Consider the following 24,365-nt stretch of genomic DNA (forward strand, 5'->3'; position numbering starts at 1 on the left):
CGCCGCAAGGTGGAAGATTAGCCTGTTAAGCCATGGCGCCAGCTGTAAAAAACATTTTATATAATGTGTAGCATAATAAAAATGTAAGAACTTATTAATAATACTTATAATGAAGGATATCGGGATTTCAGTGGCTAAATCATTGACTTTACCTTGAAAACCAACCTGGTGGTGACCAAATTTTATACAATCTGCTATTGCAGTTTCTCTTACTAGCAATCTTTACACATTTACTTCAATTCAGACCCTTACAAATATAAATGCAAAATTGTTTCCTTAATTATAAATGGTACTGTCAGCTGAACACATCTAACAGCTGAACATATCTGTTTTTTTCCTGTAACTATTGTACTCTGACCTGTCAAGCTTATCTAGGGCTTTCCCTCAAGTATGCTGGCATATGTTCATTTGTTTCATCTGAATAATATCTGTGCGCATTTCTCTCTCCTTTCAAAATTGCCCACTCCCCACCTTCTGCTTACTGAAATATCATATCAATAAAGCCAGTCTCTTCTGGCTACCCAAGTAAAATAACCTTTCTCTTGTTAATACTTGGCACCTAATGCCTGATATTACTTAGTATCTTCTCTTTGTCTTTCCTTAACTAGACTGTAATTTCTTGGAGGGTAAAGAATCTTGTATTTCTCTTTATTCCCTTTGGAATCTAGTAGCACAATACATTCAGCCTGGTTAATGGTCCTCCTATGTGTATTTTATAAGAGACAAGCATCAATGAAGCACTGACCTTCATAATAAGTAGAAACCTAGAAAACTACACTTTATAGACCTAGGATATACAGCTCTGATCACAGAATTTCCAGACCAAGTTCTGTCTGTAAGGCTTACCCAACTGGCAGGACAGGGTAATGAATATCACAGTTTAGAGCACAATTACTCTATGGGGAAAAACTGTATTTTCCTAAGTTACCAATATGTGGTTCTGAGAGTTAAACAATATATGACAACGAACACTAAGGTGCATAAATCACCTATTTGAGACACAGAAACATACACAGTGCAACATAAAAAAATAACTGAAATGAGTTACTTGGGCTGAATCAAGTTAAAAAGCATAAATTCTAGATTCCAGATGGAAAAAAGGAACATCAGGCATGAGGCACAGAATGACTTTATTTAAAAAGTCAAACCAGGGCTGGGCATTTAGCCTATCGTTAGGATACTAAGTCCTGTCTCCAGCTCCCAATTCCAGTTTCCTGCTGTTGCAGACCCTGGGAGGTAGCATTACTGATGGCTCAAGTAGTTGGATTCCTGCCACCAATGTGGCAGATCTATATTGAATCCCCGGCTCCCAGCTTCAATGGGTCCAATCACTGCCATTGTGAGCATTTACAGGAATGAACCAGAAGATGGGAGCTCTGTCTCTCAAGTTAAAAAAGGAAAAACACCAAAAAACCAAAGTCAAATCAACTAAGTCAACAAACCAAAGGTTGAAGCTTCGTACTGAAAAAGCAAGAACTGAAAGGTGGTACTGTCAGGTAATAAAAAGAGCAGAGACTTTGGTGCCAGAATAAGATGGGTTCAAATCCTAGCTCAGAAATTGTATGAAATCATGAAACCCTACACTTTGGAGCCCTTACCTGTAAAATGGGACTATTGCTATCTGCCTAGCAAAGTTTTTGAGAGGATCAGAAACATAGGGGAGTATAAACTACAGACTTTGATATGGGTCTGGGTTACAACTGATAATATTCCTTTAAAAAAGATTTATATATTTATTTGAAAGTCAGTTACACAGAGAGAGAAGGAGAGGCAGAGAGAGGCAGATATATATATATATATATATGTATATATATATATATATATATATATATATATATAGAGAGAGAGAGAGAGAGAGAGAGAGAGAGAGAGAGAGAGAGATTCTTCCATCTGCTGGTTCACTCCCAAATTGGCTGTAACAGCCAGAGTTGCACTGATCTGAAACCAGGAGTCAGGAGCTTCTTCCGGTCTCCCATGCGGGTGCAGGGGCCCAAAGACTTGGGCCATCTTCTACTGGTTTCCTAGGCCATAGCAGAGAGCTGGATCGGAAGTGGAGCAGCCAGGACTTGAACCTGCGCCCATGTCGGATGACGGCAGTGCAGGTGGCAGCTTTACCCGCTATGCCACAGCACCAGCCCCAACTGATTGTACTTTTATACTTAAGACTCAGGTTTCTCATTTTTTAAAAAATATTTTTAAAATTTATTTGAGGGGCTGGCGCTTTGGCACTAATGGGACAAGGACATAAGGCTTAGCCATTCTCCCTCACTGCCCAAAAGAGATAAACTTTGGAATGTATTCCTTGCCCTTGAATCTCATTTGGGTCTCACACCCTATTGCCTTCATACCCCACCCTTATTCTTTCCCAGGTTCCCAAGGCCTTGCCCAGTTCCAGGATTCCCCTCCGCCTGCTATCCCCTACTCCCACCCCTACCCCCAGCCCTCCTTAAAAATGCCTGGCCCCTGGGAGTCAAATAAAGGCAGGCAGTTGGTCATCCACATCTATGGATTTATTTTCTATGAATAAATTCGGTCTGGCTGTAAATTAATACATTGCCTCCTCTCTATTCTGTGACTCTTTTCCTAAAATATTGGTGCTCCGTGTGAGGAGGCACCAATCTGCAACTCTTTCCTAACAGGTACAATGGACTAAGCTTCTGCCTGTGACACTGGCATCCCATGAGTGTCGGTTTGTGTCCTAGCTGCTCCTCTTCTGATCCAGCTCTCTGCTATGGCCTGGGAAAGCAGTCTCTCTCTCAAATGAATAAACAAAATCTTATTTATTTATTTATTTATTTTTAAATTTCAAAGTCAGAATTACAGAGAGAGAGAGAGAAACCTTCCATCTGCTGGTTTACTCTCCAGCTGGCTCCAATGGATAGGACTGGGCCAGGCCAAAGCCAGGAGCTTCATCCAGGTCTCTCACATAGGTGTCAGGGGCCCCTGCTGCTTTCCCAAGCTATTAGCAAGGAGCTGGATCAGAAGTGGAGCAACCAAGACATGAACTGATGCCCATATGGGATGCTGGCATTGCAAATGGCTTTACCTGGTATCTGACAACACCAGCCCCAGGTTTTTCATTTTAAGATAGGTATGATGCAATCTCCTCGAAGCTCTTGTGAGGGAGTGTATGTGTGGTGCTGACTGTTAAGCTGCTGCTTGGGGGGCTAGTGCTGTGGTGTAGTGGGTAAAAGCTGTAGCCTGTGATGCCGTCATCCCATATGGGCACTGGTTCAAGTCCTGGCTGCTCCACCTCCAATCCAACTTCCTGCTAATGTGCCTAGGAAAGCAGTGGAAAGCCCAAGTACTTGGGCCCCTGCACCAACATGGGAAACCTAGAAGATGCTTCTGGCTTCAGACCAGCCCAGTCCTGGCCATTGTGGCCATTTGGGGAGCAAACCAGTGGATAGATCTCCATCTCTCTCTCTCTGTAATTCTGCCTTTCAAATGAATAAATACATCTTAAAAAAAAAAAGAAAAAGAAAAAGATGCTGCTTGGTATGCCTACATCCTATATTGCAGTGCCAGTGTGAGTCCCAGTTCTTCCACTTAGGATCCAGTTTCTTGCTAATGTGCTGAGGAAGACAGCAAAGGACAGCCCATGTACTTGGGTTCCTGCTTGTGGGAGTTCTGGATGGAGTTTCTGGCTTTTGGCTTCAGCCTAACTCAGCACGGCTGTTGTGGACATCTGGGGAGTGAACCAGAGGATGGAAGATCTCTGCCACTCTGCCTTTCAAATAAATAAATCTAAAAAAAAAAAAGGTTCTATGAGGATAAATAAAACAATGTCTATAAGGTGTGTGTTTTTTTTTAATTAATTTATTTGAAAGGCAGAGTTACGGGGGGGTGGGGTGGGGAGAGGTCTTCTATCTGCTGGTTCACTCCCCAGATGGCCATAATGGCTGGAGCTGCACTGATCCAAAGCCAGGAGTTTCCTCTGGGTCCCTGACATGGGTGCGGGGGCCCAAGGACTTGAGCCATCTTCTACTGCTTTTCCAGGCGATAGCAGAGAGCTATATTGGAAGTGGAGCAGCTGGGACTCCAACTGGCACCCATATGGGATGTCGGCCCTGCAGGTGGTGGCTTTACCCGCTATACCACAGCACCAGCCCCTGTAATGTCTTAAAAGTATACTTAGGCCGGCACTGCAGCTCAACAGGCTAATCCTCCGCCTTGCGGCGCCGGCACACCGGGTTCTAGTCCCGGTCAGGGCACTGGATTCTGTCCCGGTTGCCCCTCTTCCAGGCCAGCTCTCTGCTGTGGCCAGGGAGTGCAGTGGAGGATGGCCCAAGTGCTTGGGCCCTGCACCCGATGGGAGACCAGGAGAAGCACCTGGCTCCTGCCTTCAGATCAGCGCGGTGCGCCGGTTGCAGCACGCTGGCTGCGGCGGCCATTGGAGGGTGAACCAACGGCAAAGGAAGACCTTTCTCTCTGTCTCTCTCTCTCTCTCATTGTCCACTCTGCCTGTCAAAAAAAAAAAAAAAAATTTTTTTTTAAAAAAAGTATACTTAGAGCTTAGTAAGTTGTCTACTGGGTATTATGTAAATATATTCATATATATACCTCACCTTGCATGATGCCTGCTTTAGTATATCTAATATGAGTTGACTAATATGTATTTCTAATCATAAGAAACTCCAAAATAATCATGATAAACGATTATAAATGTTAAAGTGTGATTTTACACTTTGTAACATATGACTAACTGATCAAGAATAACAGAAATTCATTAATTATTCCAACTACTGACTTTTTTCAGGATAATTCAGGGAGTGGAAGAAGGATTAAGCACAAAATGCTAATATTAACACAGAGGAGCCAAGAGCAAGGAAACATTAGGTGGGAAATGTGTAAATCAGTATCAGACATATCAACTATTCACTCCGAAAACTTGAAGTCCTTAAATTACATACTCATTTGTTAATCAAAGTCATTTACTATTTTTTTGCCAAAGGCAAAGTCAAACATAAATTTAATTCTTTCTTACAACCCTCCTTTACATCAAGCTACTACCTGCAGTTTTCTTGGCTCTAGACCAATTTCATTGTTTTTGGGGGAATAACTAACTCACCAATTGTTCAAAGACATTTTGAAATTCCAAATTTAAGAAACCAGAGCAATCATTTCATATCACCATTCAGGGGGGCTGGAGCTGCTATACCCTGGTTCCTAGAAACCAGCTGCTCACCTGTGGTAGTTGAAAATTTTTCTGCCTGAAACAGTTATACATGTATAAAGTGAAAAGAGGGGGAGGTAATTCAGCGGCTAAGATGGAATTCAGTAACGTCTCTCCCCAGCAGAAAAAAAACACTATTAAGGATTTATTTTGCCTACTTCTAAAATAGATTAAGTTAAGTAAAAGTTCTAACATAGACAGCTGGAAAATTAAAAAAATCACAGGAATGTACCATTTATAGGCTACAACAGATTGTCTTAAAGGGAAAACTTCCCATCCAAGCTAAAGTGTACAACCAGACCTCTTAATAGAGACTTGGGGCCAATGTTGTAGTGCAGTGGGTTAAGCTGCCACTTGAGACGCCAGCTCTGCTTCTGATCCTTGCTGATGTGCCTAGGAAAGCAGCCCGAGTACTTAGGTCTCTACCACCCAGGTGTGATACTAGATGGAGTTCTGAGCTCCTGGTGTTGGATTGGCCCAAGCCCAGCCATTATGGCCACTTGGGGAGTGAACCAGCAGAAGGAAGAGGGATCTCTCTTTCTCTCTCCCTCCCCTTCTTCCTCTGTATTTCTGCCTTTCAAATAAATAAATCTTTTTTAAAAATGATTTGATTAAAGAATATTTTCATTTGTTAAATATAGTTACACTGTGTCCAATATGTAGACAATTATGTCTCCACCACAATAGAAATCACCTTTAACGTAACGGTGGACAACTCTGCTGAGCTTTAATTCTAGAGGTATACTGTTAACAGGGTAATACAATTCTGTTTTTGAACAAGAGTTACATATCTGGAACCTTACTCATACAAAAGATGTTCAAGTCATGAGTAAAATGTTTTTGGTGTAATGAATATTTAATAATACCACAGTGATAACACTTGGTGATAAATCCTCCCTTTAAATAACAAACAACACACTTAAAACTTTCACTATCTGTTCACCATGAATAATTCAATTTTTAGTTTTACTCAAATGGGGGTATATATACAATCTTGTAAAACAGAAAAGCATCATTTTAATGTGTTACTCTTTTTTATTAGGAACTCTGCATACAACTTCATATGCTCCCAAATTTACCTTCTCATTTTTCTTGTCTGTCTCTGGTGGCTGTTTTGCTGTTACACTTCGAGGAGTTCGAACAACTTCATCCTCAGCCACTTCAACAGTCCGTCCATTTGGCTGCAGAAGCAGAAAAGTAAACCATGTTACCACACTGCCTGGCAGATCAACCAGTCTTACGCTCTAGAAAAAGCATAAACTGCAGCCAAATTCTGCCCCGATCCAAATTAAAAATGTTTCGTATAGTAATATTATCTCAGATTTGTGGACTACTGCCTCTAGTAACAGTGTTTTGTATAATTACAAAATTCTGAACCACAAATTTTCTCATCTCATCCAGATATCAATATCTCTTACAAAAATAATGGAATAGAGGCAGCTAAAAGGAGAATTAAACTGCATTTGCACTTTGCCCACCAATTAGCTATGCAATCTCAGATCATTTCACTCATTATCCTTGAGCCTTTTTCTCCATGTACAAAATGAAAGTTTGATCTATTTAAAATTCAACAGATTTTTTTTTTCTATAAAGGGCCAGAAAGAACATATTTTGGGCTTTGTGTGCTATAGCATCTCTGCTGTAGCTGCTCAGCTCTTTCAAGGGCAGCACACAAGCTGCCATATGCGACATATAAACAAATGAATGCTGGGTGATTTCCAATGTCTCCTGTAATTCTACAATTTAATGCCTCTACTGTTTCAGGATGAAGAAACCTTATCAATCCATTGCATTGGCTTAAAGATGCTACCTCAGCTTCCTTAACATTCCTAAAACAAAATAATAGCACTTAAAGATGTTCATAAGAAGAATCAAATCTGTGATCCCCAAATCTGGCTTTTAGTCAGATTTTTTTTTTTGTTCCTTTTAAATGCACATCTCTGAGGCCTATGACCAGAAATGTAGCAGATTGAGGAGTATGAAGAATGGTACCAAGGTATCTGTATTCTAACCTTTTTTCTGGACCCTACTTCTCCTCCTCACTTGTGCATTCTTATCATATCCAACACGATACAGTCAGTAAATCAATGCAGTAGTGTCAATGGTTTTATGTACAGTTCTTGCAGATTTCTACTAGACTGCCTCCTCACTAGCAAAGCTATACTCAAAGTTATGAATGTTTGAAGTTTCTATGATGTTATCTGCAATTGTTAAGAATGATTAGAGATAAAAGTGACATCTATATATATATATTTAAAAAGATTTATTTATTTATTTAAAAGTCAGAGTTACATAGAGAGAGAAGGAGAGGCAGAGACAGAGAGAGAGGTATTCCATCCGCTGGTTCACTCCCCAATTGGCTGCAATGGCCAGAGCTGTGCTGATCCTAAGCCAGGAGCTGGGAGCTTCTTCCCGGTCTCCCACATGGGTGCAGGGGCCCAAGCACTTGGGCATCTTCTACTGCTCTCCTAGGCAAGAGCAGAGAGCTGGATGGGAAGTGGAGCAGCCAGGACTTGAAACAGCGCCCACTGCAGGCCGCGGTTTTACTCACTACAGTGCCAGAGTGCTGGCTCCATTTATATTCTAAAACTCAATTTGTAGACTTTCCAATGATCTGTGGCAGAAAATCAAAACAAAAGCTGTCTTTTAGCTGATTAAATTCGCAATTAATTCAAATTTAATCCGCTGGTTTGAGGCAAGCCTCCCAAATGAAAGATGAAATAATCTTTCTTTTCAGTACCTAAAGTTCTCAATCAGTGATCAATAGCAGGCCTATAGGTTCAAGAACATTCTGTTTCCATTTCATCGGCTCTGACTGGCAAGGTATCTCCTATCTGTGCCAATTTTAGTTGCTTCTTTGTAACATCAACCTATACAATGTCTGTAACTTCAGCTATTCTCTGTGGCCTATGCAGACTTCCTAATTTTCCATGAATTCTGCAGATTTATCAAGCTCTCATCACTATTGGGATTCCAGAAATTACCAAGAATTCCCTACACACACCTGATACCATAAAACAATAAGCCTCCTTTCCCAAGAATAAAGTTGGGTAGCAGGAAAAGGATACACTGTGATGGTTCCCCTATCAAGCATCAGCACCAATCTGTCCTTCTATTCTCCCACTATCTATTCAATGAGGAAAATCACTGACATTATTTAAATGCACTACTATATAGATCTGTTCACATAAAAGGTAACTAACTGCAAACCAACGCTTCAAAACCAATGTGTCTGCCCTACTGAACTGTGATGTATGAGAATATGGTAGGTTTCTTTTTTTTTTTTCAAATTGCTTTCTGATTGTTTTTATACTTTTTTGAAAGCTTTTATTTAATAAATATGAATTTCATAGGTACAACTTTTGGGATATAGGGGTTCTTCCCCGCAAACCTGCCTTCCTCCCCCACTCCTGTCCCACCTCCTACTCCCTCTCCCATCCCATTCTTCATTAAGATTCATTTTTATTTATTTTTATATACAGATCAACTCTATACTAAGTAAAGATTTCAACAGTTTGCACCCACACAGACACACAAAGTATAAAGTACTGTTTGAAGACTAGTTTTATCATTAATTCTCATAGTACAACTCATAAAGGACAGAGGTCCTACATGGGGAGCAAGTACACAGTGACTCCTGTTGTTGATTTAACAATTGACACTCTTATTTACGATGTCAGTGATCACCCAAGGCTCTTGTCATGAAGTGCCAAGGCTATGGAAGCCTTTTGAGTCCACAAACTCTGACATTATTTAGACAGGGCCCTAATCAAAGTGGAAGTTCTCTCCTCTCTTCAGAGAAAGGTGCCTCCTTTGATGGTCCCTTCTTTCCACTGGGATCTTATAAAGATCTTTCATGTGGGCCATTCTTTGCCACAGTGTCTTGGCTTCCATTGAGTTTATGGTAGATTTCTAGCAATTATATGGTCCTTTCATTGTAACCCAGTAAAAAATTCTCTGGGGCCAGTGCTGTGGTGCAGCGGGTTAGCTATGGCCTGCAGCGCCAGCATCCCTTACGGGTGCCGGTTTGAGTTCTGGCTGCTCCACTTCCAATCCAGCTTCTGTTAATGCACCTAGGAAAGCAGTGGAAGATGGCCCTAGTGCTTGGGCCTTTGCACCCATGTGGGAGATCTGGAAGAAACTCTTGGCTCCTAGGTTCGGCCTGGCTCAGTACTGGTCATTGTGGTCATTTGGGGAGTGAACCAGAGGATAGTACATCTCTCTTTAACTCTGCTTTTCAAATAAATAAATACATCTTAAAAAAAAATTGCTGGATATCTTTGAGGTGTTTCCTCTAGAACCAACCAAAGTTAATTTCATAGAGAGTATACAATCTATAATTTATGTTAAAGATGTCCTTCAAATTTGATGAAAATCAACCAGAAACAGAAAAATGATACAACTGTTTAGTTTATATGGACAAATTCCTCACAGGCTTTGTGATGTCTACCTTATTGTTTTAACTCCTCAACTTTCATCCCCAGATCCTTTTTTTAAACACATGCACTGAAGAAATCTGTGTGTGTGTGTGTGTGTGTAGGGGGAGGGAGGCAGCAATCTAAAATGAAGATATCTAGTGGATAGATTAGATGGAATGGAAGTGGGAGGAGCCACATTGCAGGACAGCTAAAGCTTATTTCATGAATCCTGATTTTAAGGAAGTAAAATTTAAATTGTTGGGGCCAGCATTGTGGCGTAGTGGGTAAAGCTGCCACCCGCAGTGCCAGCATCTCATATGGGTGCTGGTTTGAGTCCTGGCTGCTCTACTTTCCATCCAGCTTTCTGCTATGGCCTGGAAAATCAGCAGAAGATGGTCCAAGTCCTTGGGCCCCTGCACTCACGTGGGAGACCCAAAGAAGCTCTTGGCTCCGGATCAGTGCAGTTCTGGCTGTCGTGGCCACCCGGGGAGTGAATCACCGGATGGATGGAAGACATTTCTCTCTCTGCCTCTCCTTTTCTCTCTGTGTAACTCTGACTTTCAAATAAATAAATCTTTAAAAAAAATTGCTCATGTTAGCCAATCTTCAATTTATTACACCATATAATTCTATAAATGTTAATAGATATTTAAGTCCCAAGCACTGGACAAGGAACTGTGAGAACAGGTTATACAAAAGGAATCTGTCCTCAAGGATTTTAAAATTCAGAACAATAAGATATGCTGTGCAACAGGCTTCTACTTCATTTGAGCAGTCCATACATACAAATTGCAAAAGAACTTCTATCTAGGCCTGCGCTGCAGCTCACTTGGCTAATCCTCTGCCTGCGGCGCCGGCACCCCGGGTTCTAGTCCCGGTTGGGGAGCTGGATTCTGTCCTGGTTGCTTCTCATCCAGCCCAGCTCTCTGCTGTGGCCCGGGAAGGCAGTGAAGGATGGTCCAAGTGGTTGGGCCCTGCACCCGCATGGCTTTGGATTGGCGTGGTGCATCGGCCCTAGAGGCCATTTGGGGGGCGAACCAACGGAAGGAAGACGTTTCTCTCTTTCTCTCTCACTATCTAACTCTGCCTGTCAAAAAACAAAACAAAACAAAACAAAAAACTTCTAAGGTAAGCATATATAAAACTTAACATTTGACTTCATTTAGAACCTTACTTTCACTGAATTATATAAATTTTGTTTCTAGCCACAAAATGTAAAGATCATAATTTCAAATTATTTGGAAATCTATCAGGTTTAAAATCAGAAGGGCAGTCTGCCAACTACCAAAAACTGGAATAGGAACAGACCATGGGCTTTGCAATTAGAGAAACCTGGGATTAAGGCCCAACTTCTATATTCGATACTGTGACTTTAAGCATTTTCCTTGACTTAATCCTGGATTTCATAATTTGAAAACATGAGAAAAAATGTGTACTGTGGAACAGGTTTCTTGTAAGACTTCACCAAGTGAGACAGCATGGAAAAGCTCAAGAAACAGTTTATCTAACAGCATTTTCTCTGCAAAGCTTTAATGACCCACAGTAACCATCCCCGCTGTTTAGTATTCAGGTCACTTTTCATACCAACAAGTGCAAAATAAATTTTAAATTCTGGTGGTGAAAAGGGTGTGGACATGCATCTGCCAGGCCCAAGGCTTTAGACAAATTCTTTTAACAAATATATCCTTTCCAAGGCTGAAAACAGACCAGGCTTGCTGTAGGTTATCTTTAAAAAGCTGTTTATAGTTTTACTGCTTCCTAAGAAAACAACAATATTCTATGTTCATTTACTGAACTCTCATGTAAGCAAACAAAGTAGAATCACACTTAGAACCGTTACAACCTTGAAACAAAGCACATTCCTGCCCTTAAGAAGCTTAGAACTGTAGCCAGTGCTGTCCTGTACTGAGCTAAGCTGCTGCCTACAATGCTGGCATCCCATGTGGGTGCTGGTTTGAGTTCCGGCTTGCTCCACTTCCAATCCAGCTCCCTGCTAACGGCCTGGAAAAGCAGTGGAAGATGGCCAAAGTCCCTGGGCCCTTGCACCCATGTGGGGTAATGGGATGAAGCGCCTGGCTTTGGCCTGGACCAGATCAAGTCCTGGCTGATGCAGCCATTTGGGGAGTGAACCAGATGGAATCTCTCCTCCCCACCCTGTAACTCTTTCAAATAAAGTAAACAAATCTTTTGTTTTAAGACGCTTAGAATTCAGTAAACAATACCACATACTAAAATACTACAAAAAAAAAAAAAAAAAAAGAAAGAAAATCTCTCCTTTTCTAAGAGAAAAAAAAAAAAAAAAAGGATGGGTTTTGAAGCCAAAATGAGAGACCAGAGTTGAAATCCCAAAAGTTTGTCACCCTGTACAAGTTACTACTTTACTGGAATTTCAATTTTCTTTTCTGAAAGTTATACTGAACATATAGGTATATTAAATGAGGGGGTTTCATGAAGTTTAGGGAAAATTCATATTGTCTTTTACTTCCATTTTCCCATGAAATTTTTTAATCCTCTTCCTATTATGTCCATTAAAAGAAGGCAAGATATAATAGAAATTCAGAAGAGACATATTCTTTAGCTGACAAGTTAGACTTGAAGAGTCTAGCAGTAAGCTAATTATTTCCAAATACTTGTCATGGGCCAAGCCCCTGCCAGATGCTTTTTACATACATTGTCTCATCAATGGACAAGACCTAGAACTGGTTAATTTCTTTCTTTCTTTCTTTCTTTCTTTTTTTAATTTTTTTTTTTTTGACAGGCAGAGTGGATAGTGAGAGAGAGAGACAGAGAGAAAAGTCCTCCCTTTGCCGTTGGTTTACCCTCCAATGGCCGCCGCAGTAGGCACGCTGCGTCCGGCGCACCGCGTTGATCCCATGGCAGGAGCCAGGTACTTATCCTGGTCTCCCATGGGGTGCAGGGCCCAAGCACTTGGGCCATCCTCCACTGCACTCACGGGCCACAGCAGAGAGCTGGCCTGGAAGAGGGGCAACCGGGACAGGATCGGTGCCCCGACCGGGACTAGAACCTGGTGTGCCGGCGCCGCAAGGCAGAGGATTAGCCTAGTGAGCCGCGGCGCCAGCTTAATTTCTTTTTTTTAAAGATTTATTTATTTGAAAGTCAGAGTTACACACAAACACACACACACACACAGGTCTTCCATCTGCTGCTGGTTCACTCCCCAATTGGCTGCAACGGCTGGAGCTGCACTGATCCGAAGCTAGGAGCTTCTTCTGGGTTTCCCACATGGGTGCAGGAACCCAAGGACTTGGGCCATCTTCTATTGCTTTCCCAGGCCACAGCACAGAGCTGGATTAGAAGTGGAGCATCCGGGACTTGAACTGGCGCCCATATGGGATGCCGGCATGGTAGGTGAATGCTGGCACAGTAGGTGGATGCTTAACCTACTATGCCACAGCATTGGCCCCCATACTAAATTTTAAAAGTGGTGAAATAACACTAATTCCTCACTTAGATCTCTTGGATTTTGCTTGAGTAACAATTAAAAGTACTTTCTGGGGAGGAATGTTTAATCTAGAAGTTAAGATGTTTGCGCTCTGCATCACAGTGTTTGGGTTTGATTCCCAGCTCTGGCTAGACTCCAGCTTTCTGCCAATGCAGACCCTAGGAAGCATCAGTGATAGCTCAAATAAGTGGGTTCCTATTACCAGTGTGGAAGACCTCAATTGAGTTCCCAGCTCCTGGCTCTAGCCCCAGTTGTTGCAGGCATTTGGGGACAGAAACAGAGGATGGGAGCTCTTGGCTTCTGTCTCTCAAATAAAAATAAAATAAATTTAAAAATATTCTCAAGGCTTTCACAACCTTCAGAGGTAGTACACTAATCAATAATATGGAAGGACAGCAAAAATAAGTGTCCAGAGGGTTTACTGCTATTCTTGATATGTAAGATCAGCATAACTATATGCTTGGCCTCTGGCAGAATACAATGAAAAGATGAAAGTCCCATCATAACCAAACGGACAGAGCCAAAATTCTGGAGCTTTTGTAAAGGTCATTATAATTTTCAGCAGAAACATCTGGTTCTAAAAGTAACAAAGTTGTAACTCAGGAAAAACAGAATTGTTCTCTGAATGTAATATCCTGAATATGCAACTGAAACCAGAGAGGGTATAAGTATAGGGAAAAAAAAAAAAAAAAGACAGCCTAGAAATTAGGATACTGTTTTATCTTCGAAACTCTTTTGTTCTATGACCTTGAATAATTCACTTCTCTCTGAATCTCAAGATTCCTCCAGCATGAAGTTGGGAATATTTGTTTTACCTATCACTTGGGAGTTTGGTTAAATGTAAGAATTAAAACTAAGATATAGTGACTTAAAGGTAAAAAGAAAACCCTGTAGGTAACAAGTGATATCATTTACTTGTAATATTACCACCAAGACCACAAGCTAAAAATAATAACAGAATTCTACTGAGAATATATTAAGAAAAAATTATTTAGCTCAATAATGGATTATCCCATTAAACTTTCGAGATGTCATTTTAGCCGTTTCATTCAGCATTTAGTTTAATAACAGATTAATTACCGAGGATTAGCACTGTTTACCGCTGGCTTACAATCTAATATGAGGAAAGACCCCCCAAAAGTAAACACATAAGTAAATAATTTACAAACTGTGATAACTAATTTGGAGGGAAACATTAAGATGCAGAGACAGAAAACAAAAGACGATACCTATTTCAAATATGGTGATCAGAAAAGGATTTTTCCAGGAAGGTGACTAAAGGTCAGATGTAGAGACTGTTGATGGTGCTGGTGCTATGGCATACTAGGTTAAACCTCCACCTCTGGCACTGGCATCCCATATCGACGCTAGTTCATGCCCCGGCTGCTCCAATTCCAATCCAGCTCATTGCTAATATGCCTGGGAAAGCAGCAGAAGATGGCTCAAGTGCTCAGGCCCCTGCACCTATGTGAGAGACCCAGAAGAAGTTCCTGGCTCCTGGCTTCAGATTGGCCCAGCCCCGGGCCATTTGGGGAGTGAACTAGCGGATGGAAGACCTCTCTCTCTCTCTGTCTATAATTCTGCCTCTCACATTAAAAAAGAAGAAGAAGAAGACTGTTGACAACTGTCTCAGAGCATTACTGATACCTCAAGTAAAGGCACTAGGCTATGAAAGAATCTTAAGAACTGAAAAGAGTGGTGTAGTTAGAAATATCAAATGAGCCAGCGCCGTGGCTCACTAGGCTAATCCTCTGTCTTGCGGCGCCGGCACACCGGGTTCTAGTCCTGCACCGGATTCTGTCCCGGTTGCCCCCCTTCCAGGCCAGCTCTCTGCTGTGGCCCAGGAGTGCAGTGGAGGATGGCCCAAGTGCTTGGGCCCTGCACCCCATGGGAGACCAGGAGAAGCACCTGGCTCCTGCCACCGGATCAGCGTGGTGCGCCGGCCGCAGCGCGCTACCGTGGCGGCCATTGGAGGGTGAACCAACGGCAAAAGGAAGACCTTTCTTTCTGTCTCTCTCTCACTGTCCATTCTGCCTGTCAAAAAAAAAATTTTTTTTATATATATATTTTTTATTTGACAGAGTTAGACAGTGAGAGGTAGAGGCAGAGAGAGAAGTCTTCCTTCCGTTGGTTCACCCCCAAATGGCCACCACGGCTGGCACTGCCCCGATCCGAAGCCAGGAGCCAGGTGCTTCCTCCTGGTCTCCCATGTGGGTGCAGGGCCCAAGCACTTGGGCCACAGCAGAGAGCTGGACTGGAAGAGGAGCAACCAGGACTAGAACCCGGCGCCCATATGGGATGCTGGCATCGCAGGCGGAGGATTAACCAAGTGAGCTATGGTGCCAACCCCACTTGATATGTTTTTAAAAAGACTCCTTACTAGTATCTTAATAAAGGTTTGGAGGCAGTCAAGGAAAAGCTGTTGCTCAGGTGAGCTAAGGTGAAAGTAGAAAGAGACAGTGGTCCAGATACAAATACAGACAAACATACAGTTCATTTGTACTATTGACCCTGCACTGCTGAATTTGCCTACTTGCTAAAGATTTTAACTTCTAAGTCAGCACTAAAGGTGCTTTTGTGGTCATTTGTGGACATATACAATACTATAAAAATTAGGGCAGCACTACCTTGTTTTCAACTCTCATAATTGTAAAAAAAGTGTCCTTTATGAGGTCTATGTAGTGCCATATATTTTACATTTGCAGGCTCTTAGTTGGTAATTTTGCTGTTTTGTTTTTTTTTTTTTTGGTTGTTGTTTGTGAAAAGATTCATCTATTCACTTGAAAGGTAGCATGACAAAGAGGGATAGAGAGAGATAATGATCTTCCATCTGTCGGTTCACTCCTCAAATGCCTGCACAAGGCCTGGACAAAGCCAGGAGTCAGGAAATCCATCCAGGTCTCCCAAATGGGTGGCAGGAACCCAAGCACTTGGGCCACCATTCTCTGCCTCTTGGGTGAATCAGCAGGAAGCTGGAAGGAAAGTGCAGGGTAGCCAGGACTCAAATCAGATATTCAGGATACAGGATGCAGGCATCCCAGTGGCGGCTTAATCTGATGCACCACAACTCCTGCTCCAATTTTGCTTCTTAAAATGGCCTCAACCATAGTGCTGAAGTGCTGTCTAGGGTGTCTACATGCAAGGCCATAATGTGCCTTACAGAGAAAACATGCACATTAAATAAGCTTCATTCGTGCACAAGTTCTACTGTGGGCCATGAGTTAAATGTTATTCAATCAACTATATTAAATAAGCTGTTTAAATAGAAACACATATAAGACAAGGTTATGTATTGATTGGTTGGTAAAAATACTGTCACGAGAGACTTGCTAAGAACCTAATCTTGCATTTTCTCTAGGAGCACTAGTTCACACTACTCACAAATTCAGTGTTTGTTGCCACTTTACAGAGCATAACTACTACAATGAGAATCAACTATATTGATCTGTTCTTTTACTGTTTAACTCTAGCTGGGGAGCTAGGGAAGGCTTTACAGTTGAAAATTTCTGTGGCTGGGCAGAAATTGGTAGAAAGAAAGGCCTTTTACCCAAAGATAAGAAAGCAAATAATGAGATACACACAAATAAGCTAGCTAAGCAGAATTGATTACTTTAGGGGTAATCGTGAGAGAGAAGCCTAAGGTACGGGTAGATCATGAAGAGGTCAGTGTACCATATCATGGACTTTGAATTTTATTCAACAGATTATAAGGAAATTATTGCAAAGATGTGATCATGAAATGTCACATGAGCAGGACTGGGCTTCAAAAGATTCACCTTGCATGAATGGGTAAAAGAGACTGTGGAGTGGAAAAACCAGTTAGGATGTTGTTCAGGGGCTAGCACGGTGACACAGCAGGTTAATCCTCTGCCTAAAGCTACGGCATCCCATATGGGTGCCAGTTCTAGTCCTGGCTGCTCCTTTTCTGATACACTCTGCTGTGGCCTGGGAAAGCAGTAGAAGATGGCACAAGTCCTTGGGTCCATGCATCCATGTGGGAGACCTGGAAGAAGCTCCTGGCTCCTGTTTTCCGACTAGCCCAGCTCCTGCCATTGCGGCCATCTGGGGAGTGAACCAGCAGATGGAAGACCTTTCTTTTCTCTCTGTCTCTCCCTCTCACTGTCTGTAACTCTAGCTCTCAAATAAATAAATAAAATCTTAAAAAAAAAATAGTATAAGCAAAGGGTAATAAAAGTCCTGAAGTAGGGCAGCGGCAGTAAAACCAGAATAGAAGTAATAAACTCAAACCACATTGCTACAACTAGAATAATATTTTCATGGGTCACCTTATTATGTTATGCATTCAAATTTTTTTTTCATATTTTTAAAACATGTATTTATTTATTTGAAAAGCAGAGTGACAGAGAGATCTTCCAACTGCTGGTTTACTCCATAATTGTTCACAATAACCAGGGATACACCGGGATGAAGCCAGGAGCTTGAACTCCACCTGGGTTTTCCAAGCACTTGAGTCATCCTCCATGCCGCCTCCTAGGACACATCAGCAGGAAGCTGGATGGAATAAGCAGCAGCAAGGACTTGAACTGGCACTCTGATACGGGATGCAGGTGTCCCAACAGCCACTTAATGTGCTGTACCACAATGCCCACCCCAATAATGATTTTTTTAAAGTGCCAAGCATTATGCAAGGCTGTACAACAGCAAACAATATTCTTTAATTTGCTTAGCACAGAAATATTAACAATTACACTATGGCAAATCACTTTTTTTTTTTTAAAGATTTATTTATTTAATTTGAAAGGCAGAGAGAGTGAGTCAGAGGCAGAGAGATAAAGAGAGGTCTTCCACGAAGATGTAGGGGCCCATGGAACTTGGGCCATCTTCTACTGTTTTCCCAGGACTATGGCAAATCTTAATGTAATTTCCTACAGTAATATACAGATAACTTGCTCAATGAAGTAAATTTTCTTTGGACTTGAACCTGATTATGTACTTCTGGTTGACATTCAACTTCTGGTTGACCTAGGGCCGGCTTTGTGGCACAGAGGGTTAAGCTGCTGCCCACAGTGCTGGCATACCATATGAGTGCTGGTTTCCGTCCTGGCTGCTCCACTTGTGATCCAGCTTCCTGCTAATGAGCCTGGGAAAGCAGCGGAAGATGGCCAAAGTGCTTGGGCCTCACCACCCATATGGGAGACTGGGATGAAGCTCCTGCATGGGCCAGCCCTGGCCACTGTGGCCATTTGGGGAGTGAACCAGTGGATGGAAGACTTCTCTCTCTCTGCCTCTGCCACTTTCTCTCTGTAACTCTGCCTTTCAAATAAATAAATCTTAAAAATAAATAAAGACCAATTATCTGAAATCTCACAGCCATCTAAGTTATTACTCAGATTAAAAGTCAAATGAAGAAATATTAATAGAGTGCCTATTTAACATGTACATTGAACTACGTGTCATGGAAATACTTATGATAATAATGACTTCAAAAATTCCAAGAACTTTGTCAGTGTAAAGTCTCTTTCTTTTCAGTTTTAATGTTAGAACAAACTGTAATTCATACCCTGAAAAACTTCTGCAAGATTTTAAGAGATAAAAACTAAATGAATCCAAGAATTTCAAAAAATGCCTATGACTAGTTTGACATCGATTCTAAAAAACAAACTACCACCTATTCCTCAAATAAATCATTAGAAACAAATTTTGAAAATGGGAGTTATAAAATTTTGAATTATTCAACAGAAAACTAAAAACAGTGGAATAAACAAATGAATGTAAAATTATATTTAAGTACAATGTCCAAACTAAAGTTCTTTCAAGGAAACTAGTTTACATCATCTAATCCACTTGAATAAGTATATCCTAAGATATCAAAATGATGCAGTAATGAAGACATGGACTATAAGATTAAATATGGCTCCACTTGGAGATCTTAATAGTCTGGTTCCAGTAAGTGATTTTGAAACTAATGGGCAAGGACTCAGCAAGACAGCGTGTTAAAAATGGAAATCCCTTGGAACCAGTTCCAGATTTTAAGTTTATAAGATCTAAAGCAGAACCTAGGAATCTACAAATTTTAACAAGCATTCAGTGATTCTATTCCAAGAGCCTGGAATAATACTTTAAAGAATCCTGCAGTGTTTTAACTCAACTGAGATCCTCCATTTATCAATAAGATAAGCTAAACAGGGCAAGGCTGAGAGTCCCCCATTCCTGCCAGGCTGATGGATTCCCACTTTGGGCCTCTGCTGCTTCATAGGCTTCTCCCACAAGCTTGTTTTTACCTACTTTCTAAGCCAACTCCTGTGATAAGGCATTTCATGCCCATCTGAGCTCACCCTGGGGTTGTGCTATCAATTTTTCTAGCAAAGTCATCCCTAAGTAACTGGGGGAATCTTTTCCAGGATCCTCCTTGGCTAACAAAATCTTTTGGTAATCAAATCCCATATATGAAAGAGTATGGTATTTGCATATAACCTACATACATCCTACCATATACTTTAATCATATCTAGATTACTTATAATACCAACCAATGCCATGTAAACAACCATCATATTTCATTGTTTAGGAGGTGACAAGGGGGAAAGTCTGCAATGTTTAGTACAGATGTAATTTTTTCTTGAATATTTTCAACCAGTGGTTGAATCTGAGGATGCAGAACCACAGAGAGCTGACTGTATAACTTCTTCCACACCAGAATTTACAGCCTCATGAGGAGAAACTGAGCTTTTGCTTTTGTATCCCCTTTTCAGTAAGACATAGGAATACTGTATTCTCTTTGAATGCTTTCAATATGTAAGCAATATCTTCCTTTTGTCCAAGTACTTAGCACAGTGTAAGGCATAGATTGAGTCTTGAATAAATGGCAACTGCCTCACAGTCAAATGTAAGAACAATTTAGTGGGTCACAAATAACAGTAAAGAAAACAAGTTATATATATATATATGTTGTGATGTACAATGTACTTTTTTTTTTTTAATTTTTGACAGGCAGAGTGGACAGTGAGTGAGAGAGAGAGACAGAGAGAAAGGTCTTCCTTTGCCGTTGGTTCACCCTCCAATGGCCGCCGCGGTAGCGCGCTGCGGCCGGCGCACCGCGCTGATCCGATGGCAGGAGCCAGGTGCTTCTCCTGGTCTCCCATGGGGTGCAGGACCCAAGCACTTGGGCCATCTTCCACTGCACTCCCTGGCCACAGCAGAGAGCTGGCCTGGAAGAGGGGCAACCGGGACAGGACCGGTGCCCCGACCGGGACTAGAACCCGGTGTGCCGGCGCCGCAAGGCGGAGGATTAGCCTAGTGAGCTGCGGCGCCGGCCACAATGTACTTCTTATTGTGGGTTGCAGTAAAAAAAATATGAAAGTCACCACTTCTTAAACATTAAGCTAAAGTTCTCCAATCCACCTTAAACATTCAGCAAGCAAAGATAGTTTCTCATTCGATTAACAAGCATCCATCCAGTTTCCAATTCTCCAACCTTCAAAGGTAATACTCAGTTCGTTTATTCATTCCTCCCTTCCTTAACTCAAATGAAGAGGCGGCAGTAAGTCCCAGGTCTAGCAAGCACTCTTCACAGTGTACACATTCACTGCAGTCTGTGCTCCTTCAGATTAGGCAGCTGAGTGTTATGATGCACTTCAGATGAGCTCTTAGAGCACCTGTCTCTCAACTCAAGTCCATCTGAAATTCTAGACATCCCCAATAAGGCTTTGAAATGTTCCCAACCTGCTTCATCCACACAAGGCTTAGGATTAACGTATGCAGTTTTCAAGATCGCCCTCCTTCCTCACCTTGGAACCAGATTCACTGTTTCTACCACAAAATTACTTTCTGGTAATCCTTGACACTTTGTACAGATTTTTAAATTATAATATGTTCCAAATAGGTCTTATTTTTCTCTTCTACTACTATCCACATTAACAAAGTTATGCCCTTTTCTAGGTTTTCTATCTTGCATCTTCTCAATCAGCAAGCAAAACATGAATGCTTATCTAGGCCTAATAATGCATTAACTGTGATCTGTCACATGTCTAATACAGCTTTCTTTTTGTGCTGTTACCAACAACACTCTGATTAGTTTCAACTCCAACACCACTTCCTCCAATAACTTCCACTGCGATCAGTCTTCCACTCTTCAAACTTCATTCAGCCTCTATACATACCTCGACATCACCTATGGCTCTGCAATATTAGAATTATCTATGAACCTGCTGCCTGTACCAGTCTCTACATTGCTTTTAACTCCTACGTGTGTATACCTCCAACTGCCCACCAAAGAGCACTCCACACAGTAGGGCCCTTGTGCTGGCTTACTGAATGGTACTGAAAGGTGAACAGCTTAATCCAGCAGATATAAAAATAGGTTAGGAGATGTTTCTAATTCTGCTCACCCTTCATATTCTCAGTTTGCTCAACTGTAAAGTATCTTAAAATATATGCATAACGCTGCGAAAGACATATAATGGGAGAACCATGAGCAAGTGGCAATAAAGAATGTAGAAGTTAACACACAGAAGGAAAAGGCATGTGATGCCCTCTGCATTTCCACACGCGGTCCAGTGAGTTGGTGCCCGAAACCCTCGCTCAGCCTTCACCATTCTGCCCTGTCATCCCCTTTTACTCTATTTCAAAAACCTCCCGCGGCACGGAGGAACCGCAGACCACTTCGCTGAACTTGCCTCAGTCCTTGCTCACTGAGTCACATCCCACCCGCCGCCATCCCCCTACCAGTGTCTATTAAGTAACCGACTCCCGTTCTGGCCTCCACAGGCCACACTCCCCAGAACCAGAGTGGGCAACCATTTCCCTTCAACAGTCCCAACTAAAATGGAAGTGCGTCTGGACCTGGACATGCTTAATCCCCTGTAAGCCTCTGAGTTTTCTAGGTCACCGGAGTTCCTCTACTGCCTACTGTCTCGACGTGACTTGAGATAGCCATCTGTCTTTCCACAACTTTCCAACACCACCTCCAGGTCCCATTACCAAGCTCCACATGCAGCCTACCCCGTAGGCCTCAAGCAAGGATGGGCCGCAGTTCCTGCGGTCAAGGCTCCCAAAGACGCCTAGAGCTCTGGGCACTTAGACTTAATTGTACCCCGAGTGCTTCTAACTACTTTTCCTCGAAACTGGGCTTTCCCCCATTCTCACCCACTACCTCCTCCACTCTGGGGGGATCTGCGTCTTGACTCCCCAGGAACCTCTCTCTCTCTCGATCTCTCCTTTTCCCAGAGGGGTTCAGCCTTCCGTCGCTCCAGGGTCTCCACGCTGGCGGCCCAGGACCGGCCCCCATCCCCTACTCTCCCCCACTCACTTTGGGCTTCTCGGGCAGTTTCTTCCGGTTCTTCTTCTTCTGCTCCTCGCCTTTGAGGTTCTTCAGCAAGGCCAGGTCGTCAGGGGCCGAGGCTGGCGAGGCCGCCACCTCCTCCCGCTTGCGGGGCGGGCTCCTCCGTTTCTTGCGGGCGCCGGCGCAAGCTGCGGCCCAACCGTAGCCCAGCAGGAAGAGCAGCAGCAGCCCGAGCGCGCCCGTGCCCACCAGGATCACCCAGCCCGGGTACCGCTTCGGCTCCAGGCCCAGGTCGAGGCCCAGCTCGGTGCGCAGAAAGCCTAGGACGGCCGAGAGCATTTCCCGCAGCCGGGCCGAGCCCTCCTCGGCCTGCTGGGCCAGCTCGTCCTGCCAGCTCCGTGCAGCCATCTTCCCTCCCGGCAGAGGGACTTGCAGGATGACGCTGGGGCGTAGGAGACGCCTTGGAAGTCAGGGGAGGCGAGGAGGGCCGGGCCGGAGAGCCTCAGGCCGAACGCATCGCGGCCGCTCCTCGTGCCGGAGCCGGGGATCGGCCGCTGCCGCCGCGGCGAGGGCAGAGGGGGCTCCCAGGTTTCCCCTAGTCAGCCTCACTCCGCCGCCGCCGCCAGGAGGAGAGGGGCAGGCGGGAGCGAGCGTCTCCAGTGCCGGCCGCTAAGCGGCGTCTCGGCGCCAGCGCCAGGCCCCGCTGTCCTCCCTCGGCGGAACAATGGCGGCTGCGGCCGCGATCCACGCCGCGCGCGGGCGCCGTCGCAGGTCACGTGAGGCTCGGGGGCGGGGCGTAGGGGTCACGTGGGCGGGGCCGGAGCCGGTGCAGCGACAGCACGGCGGTTGCGGTTGGCTGCGGCCCACTTCGGGCCTTGGTTGGGGTGCGGAGCTTGGGGCTGGGTGACTCCGGACTGGGGGCTGGGAGGGCTTAGCCGGGGGAGGTCTCCCCGGGGTGGCTGGTGCATCGGAGCTAGGAGACGTGGCGTTCTGAATGAGTGCAGGGGAGGGGCCCGCGTGGAAGCGGGGCGGGCAGAAGGGTGAGGAGCGGGGAGGCGGGTCGGGGGTCTCGGGCGGAGTCGCCGGGGTAGCCGTGGGGCTTTTCGTTCTTTTATTCTGGAGTGGTGGTGGCGTGAAGGAGGCTGTTTTCCCGCGGTAGGCTCGGCGCTGGCCGGGCAGACTCGGCGGAGCCGGAGGCCGGGCGCTGTGCTGGCGAGGCCTGGGTCTAACCGGGTGTTTCCCTCACGCCGCTCGCCTGCCTGGCTCGGCGCCTTGGCGTCGTGCGGCGCATTCGCTTTGGCCCTCGCCGTGGTTCGTCCTGAGAATTCGGACGTGGAAAGTGCCCTGGGCGGCCTCGCTCTTTTCTGCTCATTTGTAGCTTTTGTGAGAAGAGGGAACACATAAGATTGTGTTTACCTGTCGAGGTCTATTTCTCGTTGCATTTTAAGCCTTTACACCCCTAGAAGGATACAAAAAGAGTCTACTTTTATGTGCTGTGTTGTCGATCTCTAGGACATAGCATCAGAAGGAAACGAATTACTTTTCTAGGTTTTTAAGGACCAAAAAAGAAAAGAAAAAGACGTTTGGGGGCGGCCTTAGGATTTTGAAGTTCCACTTTACTATAAGGAGGCAGTGTTTTATCATTAAAAGATAATTAGCTTGTAATCAAGTGTCTTAAGTGAAATAAATACAGGCTTTCTCAAAGAATAGCACAGGGGTATTATTAATAAGTCATGTGGGCTAAAAATGTATGAAGGGGTATTTTGACCTACTTTGCAAAGGTGTTGTAATGCATGTTGGGATTAATGGGTGTGTGACCATTTTGTAGATAATAAATGGAACCTACTCTTTCGAAGCTTTATACTAACTTCTAATTAAAGACTTCAAGTTACTAGACCAAGAACTTAGATGTTATTGGCATCTGCTTTAACTCTAAAAATTTCCAAATTCCGTTTATTTTTGTGAAGTAAGATTTATAATCCCACATACCTATTTGGGTTCCAGGGACAGGAAGGAAGGGGATTTTCTTAAGACACTCCACTGACCATTCTAGATTAACATCGTGTGG

General features: G+C 43.5%; 1 protein-coding gene across 7 annotated transcripts in view; it reads right to left on the reverse strand.

The window, feature by feature from the left end:
• The window catches only part of MTDH (metadherin), a 71,479-nt gene extending 48,458 nt beyond the window's left edge, over positions 1–23,021 (reverse strand). For 2 of the 7 annotated variants that reach the window (XM_062188198.1, XM_062188194.1), the window contains exons 1-2: positions 22,325–23,017; positions 6,256–6,357 (exon numbers count right to left, since the gene is read on the reverse strand). In XM_062188198.1, the coding sequence (XP_062044182.1) occupies positions 6,256–6,357; positions 22,325–22,705 (483 nt within the window). In that variant the 5' untranslated portion in view covers positions 22,706–23,017. Of the gene's footprint in view, positions 1–6,255; positions 6,358–22,324 lie in introns of all 7 variants that reach the window. The other 5 variants (XM_062188195.1, XM_062188192.1, XM_062188199.1 and 2 more) reach the window with 5 other exon arrangements.
• Between the last annotated feature and the right edge of the window lie 1,344 nt (positions 23,022–24,365).

Source organism: Lepus europaeus, chromosome 4 (genome assembly GCF_033115175.1).
Source record: "Lepus europaeus isolate LE1 chromosome 4, mLepTim1.pri, whole genome shotgun sequence".
In the NCBI taxonomy this organism is placed as follows: Eukaryota; Metazoa; Chordata; class Mammalia; order Lagomorpha; family Leporidae; genus Lepus; species Lepus europaeus.